General features: G+C 53.8%; 1 protein-coding gene across 10 annotated transcripts in view; it reads right to left on the bottom strand.

Moving 5' to 3' along the window:
• Window positions 1-1,823: 1,823 nt before the first annotated feature.
• Window positions 1,824-15,609, bottom strand: part of DENND1A (DENN domain containing 1A) — a 484,353-nt gene continuing 470,567 nt past the window's right edge. For 8 of the 10 annotated variants that reach the window (XM_063081861.1, XM_063081859.1, XM_063081858.1 and 5 more), the window contains 3 exons: window positions 8,088-8,216; window positions 4,902-5,157; window positions 1,824-4,193 (listed from right to left, as the gene is read on the bottom strand). In XM_063081861.1, coding sequence (XP_062937931.1) covers window positions 3,015-4,193; window positions 4,902-5,157; window positions 8,088-8,216 — 1,564 coding nt within the window. In that variant the 3' untranslated portion in view covers window positions 1,824-3,014. The remainder of the gene's footprint in view (window positions 4,194-4,901; window positions 5,158-8,087; window positions 8,217-15,609) is intronic. The other 2 variants (XM_063081865.1, XM_063081863.1) reach the window with 1 other exon arrangement.

Raw genomic sequence — 15,609 nt, 5'->3', positions numbered from 1 at the left:
CCTGACCCCCCCACACCCTCACCCGACCACCCCTGGTTCTCTGGCTCAGGCCCTGGTGGCTGCCTGCGGACCAGGCGCTCGTGACTGGCTGTGGCAGGATCCGGGGAGAGGACTGGAAGGGAGCCCTGGTCGCACAGCACAGGTGCAGCAGACACTGGCACTCTGTGTGCTGAGGCCGGGCCTGCAGGGACAGGCTCGGGGAGGATCGGCTGCTTGCTTCCCATCCCTTCCCTGGCGATGCCGGTCACACTGTGACCTCTGGTCTCAGGGGGCACCTGCCCAAGAGCCTGGCCACCTTCCAGCTTCATGGAGTCCCTTTATCCCCGATCCGGAGATGCAACTTTCACCTTCCTGGTTCCCAGGCCAGTGCCTCCTGTGAGGCTCCAGGTGCCAAGGCTGGGACGGGAGACCCTTTTGAGCTTTGAAAGTTGGAGGCTGACCTTACCTGGCTCTCCTTGTGGTTTCAGCTAGCTCCCAAATCTGAATGCTCGGCTAAGGGGCTTGCTTGGTCCTTATCCCACGGGAGAGGGGACCACCCTTCCTCCAACTTTCTCCATGACCCCTGGGAAAGGGGTGAGGAAGAACCTGGTACCAACAGCTTAGCCACAGCTGGTTCCTCGGTTAGTTTATGGAAGTCAGGGATTTGGCAAACCTGTTAGTTGTAGACCCCTAAGAAAAGACATTTTATGTGGAACCTCAACATATGGATAAAAGCTGGCTGCTCTTTTTTGGGAAGTACCATGTCCTCTTCCTGTCCTTTGTTCCTGCTGCCACTCTCAAGGACAGCCCAGGGAGGAGAACACAGCCAGCTGATGGGTGGACAGGGTGTGTGTGACTGGGTGTGTTTAACACCCACCACGGGTGACTGGCCCAGATCCCCCTCCAAACACAAGTGTCCAACAGAGGCACAGCCCTTGAAGTTTGGCCCTTGCTGAAGAGAGATACGTGGGGTGACTTTCCAGATGTCCCTTTGAACTTGTGCTTTGCTGCAGCCTGGGTGCCCTCAACACCATTGGTGGCCTGCAGCCCTGTCCCCAGCCTGCCCCCAGGCCCTGCTTATGAGGGGATGGGGGTGAGTGGCTCAGAGCCCCAAACAGGCACAGGCTTGGGAGCGGGCCAGGGTTGGGTCCTTTCCTAACTGCTCCATGCCTGCCTCCACCACCATGGGAGGGGTGGGAAGATGGCTGAGGGCCCACACAGGGCCTGGCCTCCGCTCCCAGAGCTTCCGCAAGGACACAGGGATGCTGGCTTTTTCCCCAAGAAGATTTTATTGAATACACACACGAAGTTCATCCTTGGGTTTGCAGATTCAATCCAGCAAGTGAAGAGACAGCACTGCTTGTGAGAACCTGGAGTGTCCACTGCCAGCCCGCAGCACAGCTGGGGAGACCTGGGTGCGCTCGGCTTCCCTGTCTCATCCTGTGCCTCATGGGCGGGGGCTGTCCATGCCGAGGGTGGAACTGGAACTGCTGAAACACCTGAGTGCTCAGGAGGTGCCCACGTGGCCCATATGTGACATGGCTCCCCCCAGCCAAAGAACACTCCTGAGACAGAGAGGAGACATGTCCTGCCGGTCCCGGGTGACTCGGGAAGGACTGTATGGACTGTGCGGGGTGGCCTCAGCCTCACTGACCCACACACAGCAGCGGCAGCCTCTCAGACATGGAGGGAGCTCCCCGGGTTGATGGGGACCTCAAGGGACCACCTTTTTCTCGTCAGAAACCCTTGGGTAGACTGTCTGACCATTCACAATAGGAAATGAGAAATCAGGTCAAAATGCTCACAATTTCCTGCATGTCTCAGATGATTGTTTTCTTACATGGTTGAGCGGTGTTTTAACTTGGTTTATTGAAATGAGTCAATTTCAGGATTCATCAAATCAATAAGGTAAAAAAGGAAAAGAAAGATAAAAGAAACAATAACAAAACATTTCAATTTCACTTTGGTGACGTGGCCTCAGGAATTTCTGTGCTGGGGAGAAGCTGCAGGCAGGTGGAGAGGGGCTGGCTCCCCCCCACCAAGTGGACAGAATTCAAGTCTATCTACTCTACAGGGGCCCGGACAAGGGGCTAAGGGCCGCTGCCTGGTTCTGACACACAGAGCCCAGGCAACTCCCACATCTGTCTGTGGCATTAAGCTTGGCCTTAGAGTTGGGATCTGGGTCACTGCTTCTTAGCTCTGCCCACAAAGCCCAAGTGACAAGAGGCTGAGCCCCTGCTTTGACAGTTGACAGCAGAGACCAGGAGAACCTGGAGGTATTGGAGTGACAGAGGGCTGGACAAGGGCTGGGGACTCCTCTGAACACACTCTGGTTCACGGGTTTCTGTTTTTCTTGCACAGATCAGGATTGCTAGTGCTCCCTGCCCCACTCAAGGCTGCAGGGGCTGGGTTGGCTATCACAAGGGATCCCAAGATCTCTCAGTCCCAGATCCTACCATGCCAGAAACGACTGGAGTTTGGGGGTTAGGGTGAAGACTCAAGAAGAACGTGCCTACTGCCAGAGACAGTTTGGAAAGGCCCTACCACGTAGATCCTCCAGCCAGGGAGGAGTCCCTACTTCAAACCCCAAACCACCCATGTCCCGTGCAGACCCACTCCCACGGAGGGTAACACTGACGCCTGTGCTCGCTGAGGTGGGGTGTGCAGGGTGGTATTGACAGGAGAGCTGGGCTTGGGCAGGGACATCTCCAGACAGAGGGTGGGTAGGACATGGCCTGGGGCAATCATTGGCCCAGCTGACCTCTTTAGTGCAAAACCCAACTGGGTGCTGAAGAGGGGTGGGATGGGAGCCCAGGAGCTGTATGAGGTCTAGGCTGGAGCCGGTACCATTCCCCAGACCTCAGAGATGGGCAGTGTGGAGGGGAGGCGAGGGTGGCAGAGAGAGGTCCCATCCCTTCCCACCAGCACAACCTGGGCAGAAACAGAGTGGGGGAGGAGGCAAAGGCCCAGCCAGCCTTGGAGCCACAGTAGTGGATCTCTCAGGCCTTGCTCACCCCCAGCCCTCAGGGACTGACTCACTCGAAGGTCTCCCACTGCTTCCTGAGCTGCTCCACTGAGCCCGGGGCCGGGGCTGGGCTCACGTCTTGCTTGGTCTTCCGCAGCAAATCTTCAAAGGGGTCTCCAGCCTGACGAGGAGAAGAGGGCTCTGGTGCTGGCTCTGGGCCCTGGGGGGGTCTGGGAGGCAGGCGTGGGGGTTCTCCAGGCCTCAGGGCCAGCCCCTGCTTGACCTCAGCAGCCCTGGCACTTGAGCGGGCCAGGGGTAACGTTCGGATCCTTGAAGGGGCAACTGCTGGGGGGCCCAGTGGCTGCAGAGAGCTGGTGTGGGTGCCCATGGGCATCTGGCCAAAGAGGTTGGGCATGGAGAGGGCAGACAGGTTGGGCTGAGATCTATGAGGGGCACAGCAGCCGGAAGTGGACAGCAGCAGGCTGGGTGCAAAAGCTGGCCCCAGGGAGGTGGGCAGGGCCCCGAAAGGCCCGGCTGGTGTGGAGACCAGGGGCAGGGTGGGCGGTGCCACCGGCACAGACGGGATGAAGGGGTTGAGTGGTAGCTGTGGGAATTGGGTAGGGGTCCCTGCGGGGGGAAAGCTGAACTGAGTGAATGGGGTGGCAGGGCGTGGTGGTAGGGTGCTGCTTGACCAGGCTGTGTTAAGTGGATCCAGGAGGGCGAGCAGGGCATCGCTGCCTGTGCCCGCAGCCCCTGGGGCTGGGCTGAGTGGCTGAAGCAGTTCGGGGGGGCCTTGGGGAACAGCACTGGGGAGGAGCCCCGGGAACAGGGCAGGGCTCATGGCGGCTCGCCTTTCCTGATCTGTCTGCAGCCGCTCTGAGGTGAAGTCACCGAGGGCAGTGCTGGCAGCCTGGAGTTTGGCTGGGCGGGCAGTAGGTGGTGGAGGCACAATGCCCAGCTCCGGGGTCTTCCTGCCCTGGGGCCGGGGAATGGTGATGCTGCCTGAAGTGGGGGTGGGCGCCTCCTCCTTGCTGAGTGGGTTCAGATTGCTGTCCCAGTTCAGGGGCCTGCAGGGCAGGGCTGGGGAGTTCCAGAGCACGGGTGAGGTCTTCTCAGGGGAGGTGGCTGGGGGCTTGGTGGGGATGGCCATGTCGTCCTGGCCCAGGCTCCAGAGCTTGTTGTATGGGTGGGCAAGCTTCAAGGCCACTGTAACCCCACGGCTCCTCTCGCTTCCGCTGAGGTCCAGCCTCTGTTGGGAGGGAATGAGGGAGGCAGTGACCACAAGCTGACCTGGGGCAGATGGGAAGGAAGCATGTGCCCATTGTCATGCCCCTCCTGTGTGCTGGGTGGGCACTGGGACTGCAGTCTCAGGCATGAGGCCCATTAGCTCCTAGGACTTGGAGCAGTTGGGAGCTCGTCCTAGGTGACCAGCAGAAAACCCAGGTCTGTCTGGACTTCAAGCCCAGGCTTTTCTCACTGTGAGGCTCAAAGGAATTCAAGAGAAAGCTCTTGTCCTTTCACACCAGTGGCTGGCAAGTAGTTTTAGGAAAATCACTCCATATACTGGCCCGGCTCTTTCTACTTTTCAGAGCATGTGACACCTTCGATCACCTGTAAGCCCAAGAGAGCAAGAGAGGCTCAAGGAGCCTTGGCAGGGATGGGAGTGATCCCACTACTGCCATGGGCCAAAGCCCTTCCTGGGGGTCTTGGGGAGAGTGGCCTGGAGCACCAGCCCACCTGTGTTTGATGCAAAAATGGAAGTGGGGGGAACAGTTCCACCAGGCTCTAGCATTTTCTCCAGTGACCGTGTTTGCAATCCAATTAACCCTGAGCACTGGCTGAGGACCTTGGAAAAGTTGGTTTCTCCCTTAGTCTCCTCCAGTGTCACATGGGGGGACCTGCCCTGTGTGCAGACAGCACCGGACCCCAGCAGATACCTTTCCCGCCTACACCATACCTGATAGTCAAAGGTCCCTGGCTGCTCCCTCAGGTCTTTGGGCGCCCGAAGGTCCTCCAGGCTCTTGGCCTGGCCCAGTTGCTGCAGTGGGGCATCCACGTCCAGACTGCTGAAGACATCTTCCAGGAGGTCAATGCTGGCAGCCCGGTCAGGTGGAGCTGGGACAGAGCCTGTGGGCTCCCGCACTCGCTGCTCCGGACTCTCCGCCTCATCACCTGCACTGTCTGACTCTTTGAGTGTCCGATATGGCTGTGGCCTGGGAGGAGACAGAGCAGGCTGGGTTCTCCCACCCAGGGCCTCCATAGGGGCAGCAAATAGCCCCCAACTCCTGAGAACATCCAGGCCTTGAGGAGCACCCAGGAGCCTTTCAGACAGGAGAGTGTTCTGGGGTCCCCATGAGGGCAGGAGTCAGGACAGCAGCCAGGATACGAGCTGGGCACTATGACTGACCTGGGGCTGAATTTGGGTTCTGCCTCTCATCCTTGATCTTGGGCGAGTCACTCTGGCTCTCACTTGCCCTGAGGGAGCCCATTTATTTCCCCCTAAACCACATGTCCTTTCACGCATCCTGGTTAGTCGGCTTCTGAGCCATTCAGACCAGGTGTGAGGAATGGGATGGGACTGGAAGGGAAATGCACAGGCAGGCAGACGTGTTCCTGTTCCTACCTGGTGCCTGCATCTGGTGACTGGCAGATAGCTTCAGAGTTGGGTCCTGTGAACAGCTCATAGAGAGCTGAGCTGGGGAAACGCTCAAGAGGGCAGCTGCCCAGAGAGCCCCAGGATACTCAGGGGGGACTGTCTGGGCCTCAGCTTGTGCTGACCCTGGTTCCAGCTCTGGTCATGCCATCTCTTGCTGTGGGACTTGGGCAAGTCACTTAACCTCTCTGAGCCTCAGTTGCTCAGGTGATGGTGGTGATTCCATGAGCAACAGTGGTGCCTGGCAAACAGCAGGCATGCAGAGGCTGGTACTGCACCAGCAACCTGCCAGTGAGGGTGGCTACCACATAGGCTCCATGCTAACAACTTTGAAGCACATTCGCACTTCAAAACTTTGCAGCCGGCCCAAGTGTAGGTAACAAAGGGTTCCTCTTGCCTTCCTTCCCACTGACAGAGTCCTAGGGCACCACTGGGCACGTGGAGAGGCAGTGCCTGGGTAAACCCTGACCTCTAGCGGAGCCCCAATCTGAGCAGGAGGCTGAAGCTGGCTGTGGCCCCAGGGTCCTTGGTGCTGGTAAAGTGGGGGAAGGGTGCCACCTGCTGGTCAAGAGCAGGCTCACATGGAAGGCCCCCTGAAGAACCAGGGTGGGGACAGACAGGGGAGGGCTGACGGACAGTCCCAACTACTGGGAGGAACTCCATCAGACTGTACTATCTCACTGAAGCAACACGAGCAGCCTCATTATAAATGAGGAAATGGGAGCTCAGAAGAGTAACTCCCCTACGTCACACTGCGCCCAGGGAGAGGTGGAAAGGGAGCCAGGTTTGCGAGACTTCAAAAGCCCCTCCCTCACTCTGACCAAGCCATCTAACCACAGAATTAAAGATCCTTTGATCAAGTTTAAACACAACGAAAGGGAAGAAGAAAAGTCAGTGTGCTTCTTAAAGAAATAGTGTTCTTTTTAACCTGTTTTGTTCTGAGTTAGAATGGGCCAGTTCCTTTTTAAACACACATGCATAGGCCTGTACCGACCTCTGAGGTCACGGGCTACAGAAGTGAGCATGAAGCCTTATTTAAATAATTAAGGCATCAGTTAATTGAAAAAGAACATGATGGGGCTGGGTCTTGGCCTTGGACTTGAGCTGCTGGACTCCTCGATGGGAGAGTCCTTGGATGTCACCCAAGCAGGATGCCTTTTCCTGCAAAGTGATTTTAAGTTGATACATGGATGAACATTTCTTATTCCAGTGGTTCTATCTTTATTCTAATTAGTAAAAAAAAAAAATAAATAACTAATACATTAAACCTATGATATTATTTACACCTAAATTATATTATTGCTGAGGACAAGGCTAATTTTTAAAATTTCTAAAAGAAAAAAATTAAAGAGAAAGATTCAATGTACAGAACAGATGGCATGTGAAGCTTGGGCAATGCTGGCTGGCTTAGGCCCCCACTTTCTAAGTGAGGACACCAGGAGGGGATTGCCCTGCCTGGGGCTACAGGTGGGCTGGTCACAGGAAAGGGCCAGGACCCTCCTACCACGTGGAGGCAGTGGCAGGAGGCAGAGCAGTCTGAGGTTTATAAGGTCCCCAGAGGATCCCATGGGCCCAGTCCAGGGGGAGGGACCTGATGCTGAGGACTTCTACTGGGGTTTGGGAACAGAGACACAGTGAAGGGGATTGTGAAGGGGATGGAGGAAAAGAAAAAAATCCCCTCTTTTGTAAAATGGCAAAAACTACCCACTCTCTGGAAGGCTGTTGTGGGCACCAGGGATGTTCAGCAAAGGGTAGTTTCCCTTCCCTTAAAGTTTCCCTTCCATTAAAAACACTTACACAGCCTTGTTTATAAACAAAGACAAAAGCTGTCTCTTTGCTCAATCCCAGCTCTGAAAAACTTGTGGGTGAAGGAGCAAGGACTAGCAAAGGGGACTACAAAAGCTTAATTTTGAGGGGAGGGGGCTGGATTGTGGGTGAACCTTTCTCTTCTTTTTTTTTTTAAGTTGCTATTTGTAATTACTATGAGGCTTAGGCTATAAATAATAGGGATCAAAGTTATCTTTAAAAAGTCAAGCAGATGAAAACATTTGGATGTGCTGGCATTCACATACACTTTCCATATCAGTAATTATTTTTTAACTTAAAATCCGACTCCCCATCTCCATGGCTTTCCAGGATGTGCGGAGATAAAGGAGGACTCGGGGACTACAACCAGGCTAACGGTATCCACCACTCCATGAACAACCAAGAACACCTTCCTCTTGTAAGGAAAGGGGACCAATGCTGCTGTCTCACCCTGTCACTTTGTTCCATCATCACAGCCCCTGGGGCTGGCAGAACGGACTCCCTGGGAGGAGGCACTCGAGGTAGCATCCACCCTGCCAGCTGGCACTGGGGCACACAGCAGGTGGCAGCTCCAAACACCCCTCCCCACACACAAGGGCAAGCAGCACGGCCCCCCACGCCCCCCATGCAGCCCCAGAGAGTCACCAAGCAGAGCTCAGGGAAGCGGAAGAAGGAAGGAGAGACCATTCAAAGGGAGCGGAGAAGAAAAAGCTTTCGGTGAAGCCAGAGCTCGTGCCCTCTTGCCGCTGGCATTCATCGTCAGAGGAGTCTTCGGAGAGGAAGACTGCATAGTGTCGCAAGGGCTTTACCAGGCTGGGGCAGAGGAAGACAAAAGAGAAGAGAACAGGTGGTTAGGGGCACTGTTGAGCTCGGCGTGTGGGTGGGAAGTTCCTGCCTGGCCCTGGCCTCCCTCTGCCAGCCTAGGGTGGGGGCTCGCAGGAGGGGGCCAGGGACAGCCCTGAGGTAAGGAAGCTGGTCCCAGATAGAGCAGAAACTGTGGATGTGCCATGGATCAGGAAGCATAAACTCATGACACAGGAATCCCATTTCCACCTGGACAGCCCTAAGTGTGGCAAAAAATGATGCCCAAAGACATCCATCACTGCTCTGCTTATAATATTACAGGATGAAACAGCCTAAATTTGCAGCAATAGGAATCTCCAGCGGCAGGAAGGAATCTGGCACAGTTGGCTGAAAGTTATCCTCCCACTAAACATGGTGTTGATAAAGAAAAACTTTAAGATCAGATGCAGAATTGCAGTTGTACTGCATTCTCTCTCATCTACTGATGGAAAAATGCATAGAAAAAAGACTGGAAAGGTTCGTGCCTAAATGTCAATAACAGCTGGGGGAGTATGGGCCATTCCCCCCTGCTTCTTTTTACTTTTTTATAATGAGCATATCTACTTCAGTAATCAGGAAAAAATTAAAAAGTGAAAGGAAAAAGTGAGCCACGTGGAAGAGCAGTCGCGAGAAGGCCCTTTTCTGATTAGCGGCTGCTCTCTGGAGTATCTCTCAGATGCCTCTTCAGAGAGTCTTTTTCATCTGTGATGTGGAAATTAAATATTCATCGTTATAAAAAATACATCTCCCTTGCCAGCCACCTGTGAGTCTACCTCTATAAACACAAATATACATAGCCCAGAGAACTCCACGCCTGGCTCCTATGAATTATATACTGACCAGGGCCCACGAGAGGCCGTGTGCTCGGGAGAGGCCAGCTGGACCGGGCAGAGCTGGGTTCAAACCCCACCCTGCCATGGCTGCTGCTCCAGCCACGGGCCAGGGAATGCGCGTCCACGCCTCTGCCCATTGTGTGGGCTGGGCTTGCTCTGAATTTTGGGGAGAGGTGGGAGAAGAGATAGAGGGTGCCTTACAGGGACATCCTGGGCTATCTCCTCTCCCCGTGCATCCCAGCCAAGGCAGTCTCCTTTCTTTACTTTATTTGATGGGATTCCTTTAAAGTTTTATTTCAGGAAAGGGCAATGTGTCCAAAAAGAGTACGAGACCCATGGCTGGAGGGTGAAGGAGGGACATCAGTTGTCCCCTAGGAATTGTGACTGGGCTTTGCCACAATCTGCCAGTGCTGGTGCTAATCCAGTTGTTACCCAAAGTGGCTCCCAGAGCTGCGGAGTGCCTGACGCTTCCACACCTGTGCCTTATCTCCCATCGTCCCTGGAGGCCAGCCAGGCAAAGAGCCTTGTCCTCAAGGCTTAGAGAAGGGAAGCCACACACTAGGAGGGTCACACACTAGGAGGAGGTGGGTCACAGCGCTCTGCTCCTCTCTGCTACTAGACCACCTTGCTGGCTGTTAGGGATGAGTTCCACCTCGGTCTTCTTGGACTAGGGAGGGCATCGGCTCCCGAGGGGCCTTTCCTCAGGCCTCAGTGGAGAGTGCAGAAGATCTGATGTGCAGGAGTGTGCCCCAGCCAGCCTCGGGGCAAGGCCACCTGGCTCCTGCTACTTCCACAGCAAACAAGGTGGAGCAGAAGGGCCACCTTCCGCACAGCTACTGGAGTCCTGTTTTGAATCACAAATCTGACCTTGTCACTCACCTGCTTAAAAAAACCTGCAAATCTGCCATTCTCAATCGTGATGTTGCTGCAATTGGTTGTGTGGTGAGTAAACCCACTGGGGAAAGTGTTAGCAATAATAATGCACAGAATTTGCAGAATGATTTGTCCGTTTAAAAGTTAGGGGGCACTCACTCTCACTAGCAGCACTCGACCACTCTTCTGAGCAGGTGAGGGGCGTAGGGTGGGCAGCCCTGGAGGTGTCCACTCTGGGAGCTCATGCTGGGTGGGGGGGGTGAGGATGCTGCCAAGTCTGAGCTCCAAGCAGGGCGGTCTCCGTGCTGCACATGACTCTGTGGTCCCCTCCCAAACTCCCCCTGCACTTTAGCCACGCTCCCACCTCTGAGCACCCGTGGCCCTTCCACATTCCACCCTTCCTATCTCCTTTGCCTGGTGCGCTGACTGCTCTTCACTCTTGAAGATTCTGCTCAAATGGCACTTCTAGGAAGCTGCTGGAGTTCTCAGCTGGAGCTTTCTCCCTAGATGGAGACAGCTCTCCCTGGCTGTGTGGCTTAATGCTTCACAGATACCATTTATCCTCTTGCGATTCTATTTCTGAGTTGAGCTCCTTAAGGCCGAGGCCTGGTTCCCGCGGCTTTTCTTTCCACCTGGGATGCAGCATTAGCGCCATGGAAGTTTGCAATGGAATAAATGAAAGCCACCTGCTGGGGAGACCCCACTTCATCCGTCCTCCCGGAGCCCTGCCACATCATGGAGCTCCTTTCATTGGCTTGTGGCTGTGGTATAAAAGTATCCCCTCTCTGGGTTCCCCATCTGTCCTCCGAGATGCTATGACAGGAAGAATGGTACCATGTTTTGGGTTAGGATGTCAGGTATACAGAATCAGGCAGAATCCTGGGGAAAGCGTTTACGACAGCATCCACAAGCAGGCACGGTGCCAGTTAACAATTACACGTAATTTCTACCCCTCACAACAGCCTAGCAGGAAGGTGTCACCATGCTGATTTTATAGAGGACGAGACCTTCATGAGTCCGTCCATCCATCTGTGCACCCAACCATGAGGCACTTTCTGCCTGCTCGTTGTGAGCAGACCCAGCAGAGCACCAGGGAGTCACTCGTGAAGAAGACAGAAGCAACCACACGACCAGCCAGGAAGTGATAAGCAGGGACTCTGCTCAGGCTGTCCACCCCCAGGGCCCTAGCACAGGCCCCTCCTCCGGCTTTGACAAGAAAGCACAGAGCACTGCTTGACATGTTAGCGGAACGCCACTAAACCTGCCAGGAATTTCTGGATTCACGTGAGAGCAAAGAGCCTTTGTTCTGGACTGGACCTTGGCTTTGTTAGATCAGGCTGCTGCTGTTCAGGCCACTGTCAAAATCCAGTGCCTCCCACATTGGTGTGATCATGGAGGGGGTTGAAGCGTAGGGATGGGGGAAGAGAGGAGCCCGAACTTCCAGTTCAAAAGCCACTTGCCTTCTCCGGCTGGCTCTCCTGGCCAGGTCAGCCTGGTTGGGCAGTGGCTTCAACAAGAGCCCAGGGTGTCTCCTAAGCACACCACCTGTTTCTGGAGAGTGACAGGGCACGCAGGTGAGATGCTGGCCCTGTGATTTGGTCAGATCAGAGCTTTGTCAGTTCCAGGCCACATGGATGACAAAGATCACACTAGCAGTACTTATAAACATTGAGCTAGATGCTGCCCATACAGTTCTCAAGAATTCCTTATCACATTCCCATTTTGCAGAAAAAGCAGCCAAGGCTCAGAGAGATGGAGTTACCTGCCCAGGGTCACACAGCAGCTGAAGATACAGCCGTGAATTGAAACTGGATTTGCCTGACTCTAAACCACTACGGAATCCTGCCTCTTCAGTTTCCTGGATCTGAAACAATGAAATAAGAGGTAGGGCGTTTCCCCTTCTACTATTAACGAAAGGTGAGATTTCAAAATAAACTTATTTAAATTCAGCTGCTCATGTTCTTCCATGAAGCATACAGTCAGATATTTGTCAGAGATAAAGGACGAACCATCGAAAACGTCCAGGTTTAAATTTTTTATTAGCTTAAGGCAGAATATGAAAAAAAAAAAAAGCACCTCTTCCCTCATTAACCCAATTCAGCTACTACCCTGCAGTCTGCCACCCACTTGCCTAGATTTTATTACAACAAAGAGCTGTCTGTGAAAAGGCAGATCGTGGCAAACTTGGCTACCCAGCAAGGGCTGCTGGAATCTTGGCGAGAAGGAAAGGGTTGCTGTCTGTCACTGTTTGGACCCCATGGTCCCCCCTCAGCTGCTCCTGCCTCTGTCCACTTTGTCTCCACGTGAAGTTCCCATGCAGATGACTTCCCAAACCCTTTCTAATGTTTGGTTTAACGTGTCGCCGGTTAGCGTGCGCGTGTGACAGTGGTGACAGGCGAGGCTGTTCCTTTTTAAATACCATGTCAGAGACACGGCATCAGGAAGTGAGGACGTGCTCTGTGCTCTCTGCCGTGCCGGGATCGCACTGGCTTATTTTTTAATGAGGAAGATCTGCATCTCGAGAGTTTTTTTCATGTGTCACATCGCGTGGACAAATCAGCAGCACGTCACGCTGGCCCAAAATGAAATGCTGACAAATGTAGATATTTCAAATTTAATTGACATTTAAATGTACTTGAGATAAAGACAGGAAAAAATCAGCATGGACTTGGTCTCTGGAGGTAATGAAGGGGAGCTGGTGATCATTTTTTAAAGGATCACCTCACTCCGGCACAAATGATCTTCACTTTGTAAATGTCTTGGCCACTCTGCGTTCTTCCGTCCTGGGGCTCCAGAGGGGTTGATGAGCCAGGACAGGCCCCAGGATGAGGCCCGGCCCTGCCTGCTTACCCTAGGGGAAGCCTGTCTGTCCTGCCTCCTGCCATTGTCCCCTTCCTATCCAGGCGACCTTGGAAAAGTCACTTCCCTCCCTGAACCTCGATTTCTTATCTGTAATATGGAGAGTCTATGTAAGCCCTCCTGAGGGTCTTACAAAAGTGAAATGGAAATATTTGCAAAGGGCTCTGCATAGTGCCCAGCACATAGTGAATATTCAATTATTATCTACATGCCACACTCATCTGCCAACAAATAGATTTTGACTGTTTGTATCCTGCACGGGGTCTTCCATGGCTGTTCAAGAATGGATAAGGCAGTCCCTGCCTTTGCATACCTTCCAGTCAGGGCTAGGGGTCCTCGGTTGGGCATATGTTAGTGGAATCACCTGAGAAACCCCACCTGGAGAGTCTACATGCTGCTCTGCAAGACCATGACCCAGGCCAGGCCTCTAGACCACACTCTTAGCATGCCTAGAGGTTAAAAATGCTAGAAAAAGGCTCTGAAGCAAGACTGAGGGTCTCTGGGGGAAGCTTGGCACAAGACCCCAGAGGAAGCTCCAGAAGTGGACTGGAGCTGTTCCCTGAGTGACCCAGGATAAGGGCTAGGACCATGCTCAGGGAGAAAGAACTAGGGCAGACATAGGAAGCTGCTGTACACAGGACCTTTGCACTCAGCTGTATATGAATAGCTGCTTAAAAACAACAAGAATAATCATCATTGTAATGAGTCACGATTACCAACAGGAGGGTGTTGTACCTGTCAGAGGAACTGGTCTGTTGGAAATGGGGGAGGGTGTGAGACCAGATAGTTCCCACCCCTCCGGGGACTCGCTCTGCCAGAGAACAGTGGTGGGGTGTGCCTGGCTCAGGGGCTCTCGGATGAAGCTCCACTTAGGAGATGATGTTGGAGCCAGTGGAGGCTGCACAACAGCCTGGAGGTGTCTTTGAGAGGAGAAGGCACAAGGGACTTGATGTTGGCGTGGGGAGTTCAAGAGAAGAGGCTGCAGGGGTTGGCAGTGACCAGGGGTGGAGGGCCTTGAGCCAGCACAAGGACTGAAGGTGATGTGTAAAGTCTGGGTGACATGGAGTCTCGGAGTGGCAGGCACACGCAGGGGCAGGAGGCCGTATGGCTGGACTGCCCCAATCTCTCTCTTGGGCTGGTTGTGCCCTTGGCTTTTCCAACCTTCATTCATGCATCTTTTAAATTATTTCTCAACCTGTATGTTTGTTCATTCATTCTTTCCTTCCCTCTTTCAACAAAAATCACTAATGCCAATTTTGCATGTCTATACCCATGACCTAGCATGCCTTAGAAGTCCTTCCAAGGCCACTGGCTGGACATTGGCAGGCAGAGAGGCCCAAGCACAGGTCAAGGCTTCACTCCCCTGCCTACTCTCTGGGCTTGATGATGGAGGGAAGATCAGGATGGGGACACCTTGGGGGCAGTTTCCTCTACCTGGAAGAGACATTGTGTGAATTATGTAGAACTGCCCCTCCCCCTGAGGATGCCTCTGCTTGCCGAGAGCCTAGGCCTGCGACTGAGTTCTGGGGACCGTGGTAGCCATGGACCTGGGACCTGGCAGACCTGGGAGTGTGTCCTGGACCCAGAGCAAGTCCTCTCACCTGCCAGAGCCTTGGCTCCTTCACGGACGAATAGGGCTAATGAGGCCCTGGCTGCAAAGCTCTTTTGAGGGCAGAGAGGTTAACCAAGATGACACATGAGAATGCGCTGGGCACGCAACAGGCATTTGAGAAATGATGACATGGACTCTGGAAGAGGCAGGTGTCTCGGTGGGGATGGAAAGCCTTTCAAAGGGGAATGAGATCAGTAACATTTCAAGGATGGGACCTCCCTTTTCCTAAAGCATCCTAAGGTCTTGCTTGTCCAGCTGGAATTAACTCCCTGTATGGTGACAGCTCTTGGGAAAAGTCCTCCCCCTCCAAGTGGCCAGGCAAAAGTGGCTGGAGACAAGTGGGTCCTATGTTTTCCCGGGCTGCTGCAGACCCATGGGGACTCCTTGGCAGTTCTCGCTTTTATAGTCTGGGGTTAGGTTCCATATCTGGCTTCAGGCTTGGCTTTGTCTCCAGGGCCTAGAATCCACCATGTGTGTGTGCATGCACACATGTGTGAGGTCAGGAGCTTCTCCCCCTGCTAATTGGGCCTGTGACCTTCTGCTTAGGTGTTTGGACTCCTGGCTGCACAGGGAGTGGGTCCTGGAAGTCTGCTGGGGGTAGAGCTGAGACAGCTGCCCCTAGCCCTGGGGTTCAAGGCCCAGATGGCATCTAGGAGACTTGCTCCTGGAGCTGATTGCAGCTCCTGGCTCTTAGAGGGCCAGCTTCATGTTCATGTCCCAATCATACCTGGCACATAGTAGGTGCTCTTTACATATTTGTTGTTGTTAAATGACACCCTTCCCCATCTCCAGCGTGCTGGGATTGCATCTTCAGGTTGCATCCTGCTGCCTGATTCCTTTGTCCAGTCAGTCAAGAAACATTTCTGAGCAGAGATCTAGGCTAGGCTCTGGTTTGGGAGCTGGAGTCAAAGCTGAAGGACACACAGCCCCTGTCCTGGAGGAGCTCATAGACTACTAGTATGTGCATGTGTGTGTGAGATATAAAGAGAAAAATGGCAACACGGTAGGTCAGTGCTACATCAGGGGAAGCTCAGGGGATTGGGAGCATGGGAAGGAGAGTGGGTGGTTCATGGGGGAGGTGTGTGCAGGGGGTCAGAGTACTGAGGCTATGGCAGTCACTGCAGGACATGAGGCAGGAGGGGAGGCTAAGCTGCTAACTTAGCATGCCTCTGTGTCTCCTGTGGGC

The sequence above is a fragment of the Cynocephalus volans genome, chromosome 17, assembly GCF_027409185.1.
Source record: "Cynocephalus volans isolate mCynVol1 chromosome 17, mCynVol1.pri, whole genome shotgun sequence".
NCBI classification, from domain to species: Eukaryota; Metazoa; Chordata; class Mammalia; order Dermoptera; family Cynocephalidae; genus Cynocephalus; species Cynocephalus volans.
Note: the sequence above shows the minus strand (reverse complement) of the source record. Positions and strands in the feature narration are given on the sequence as shown.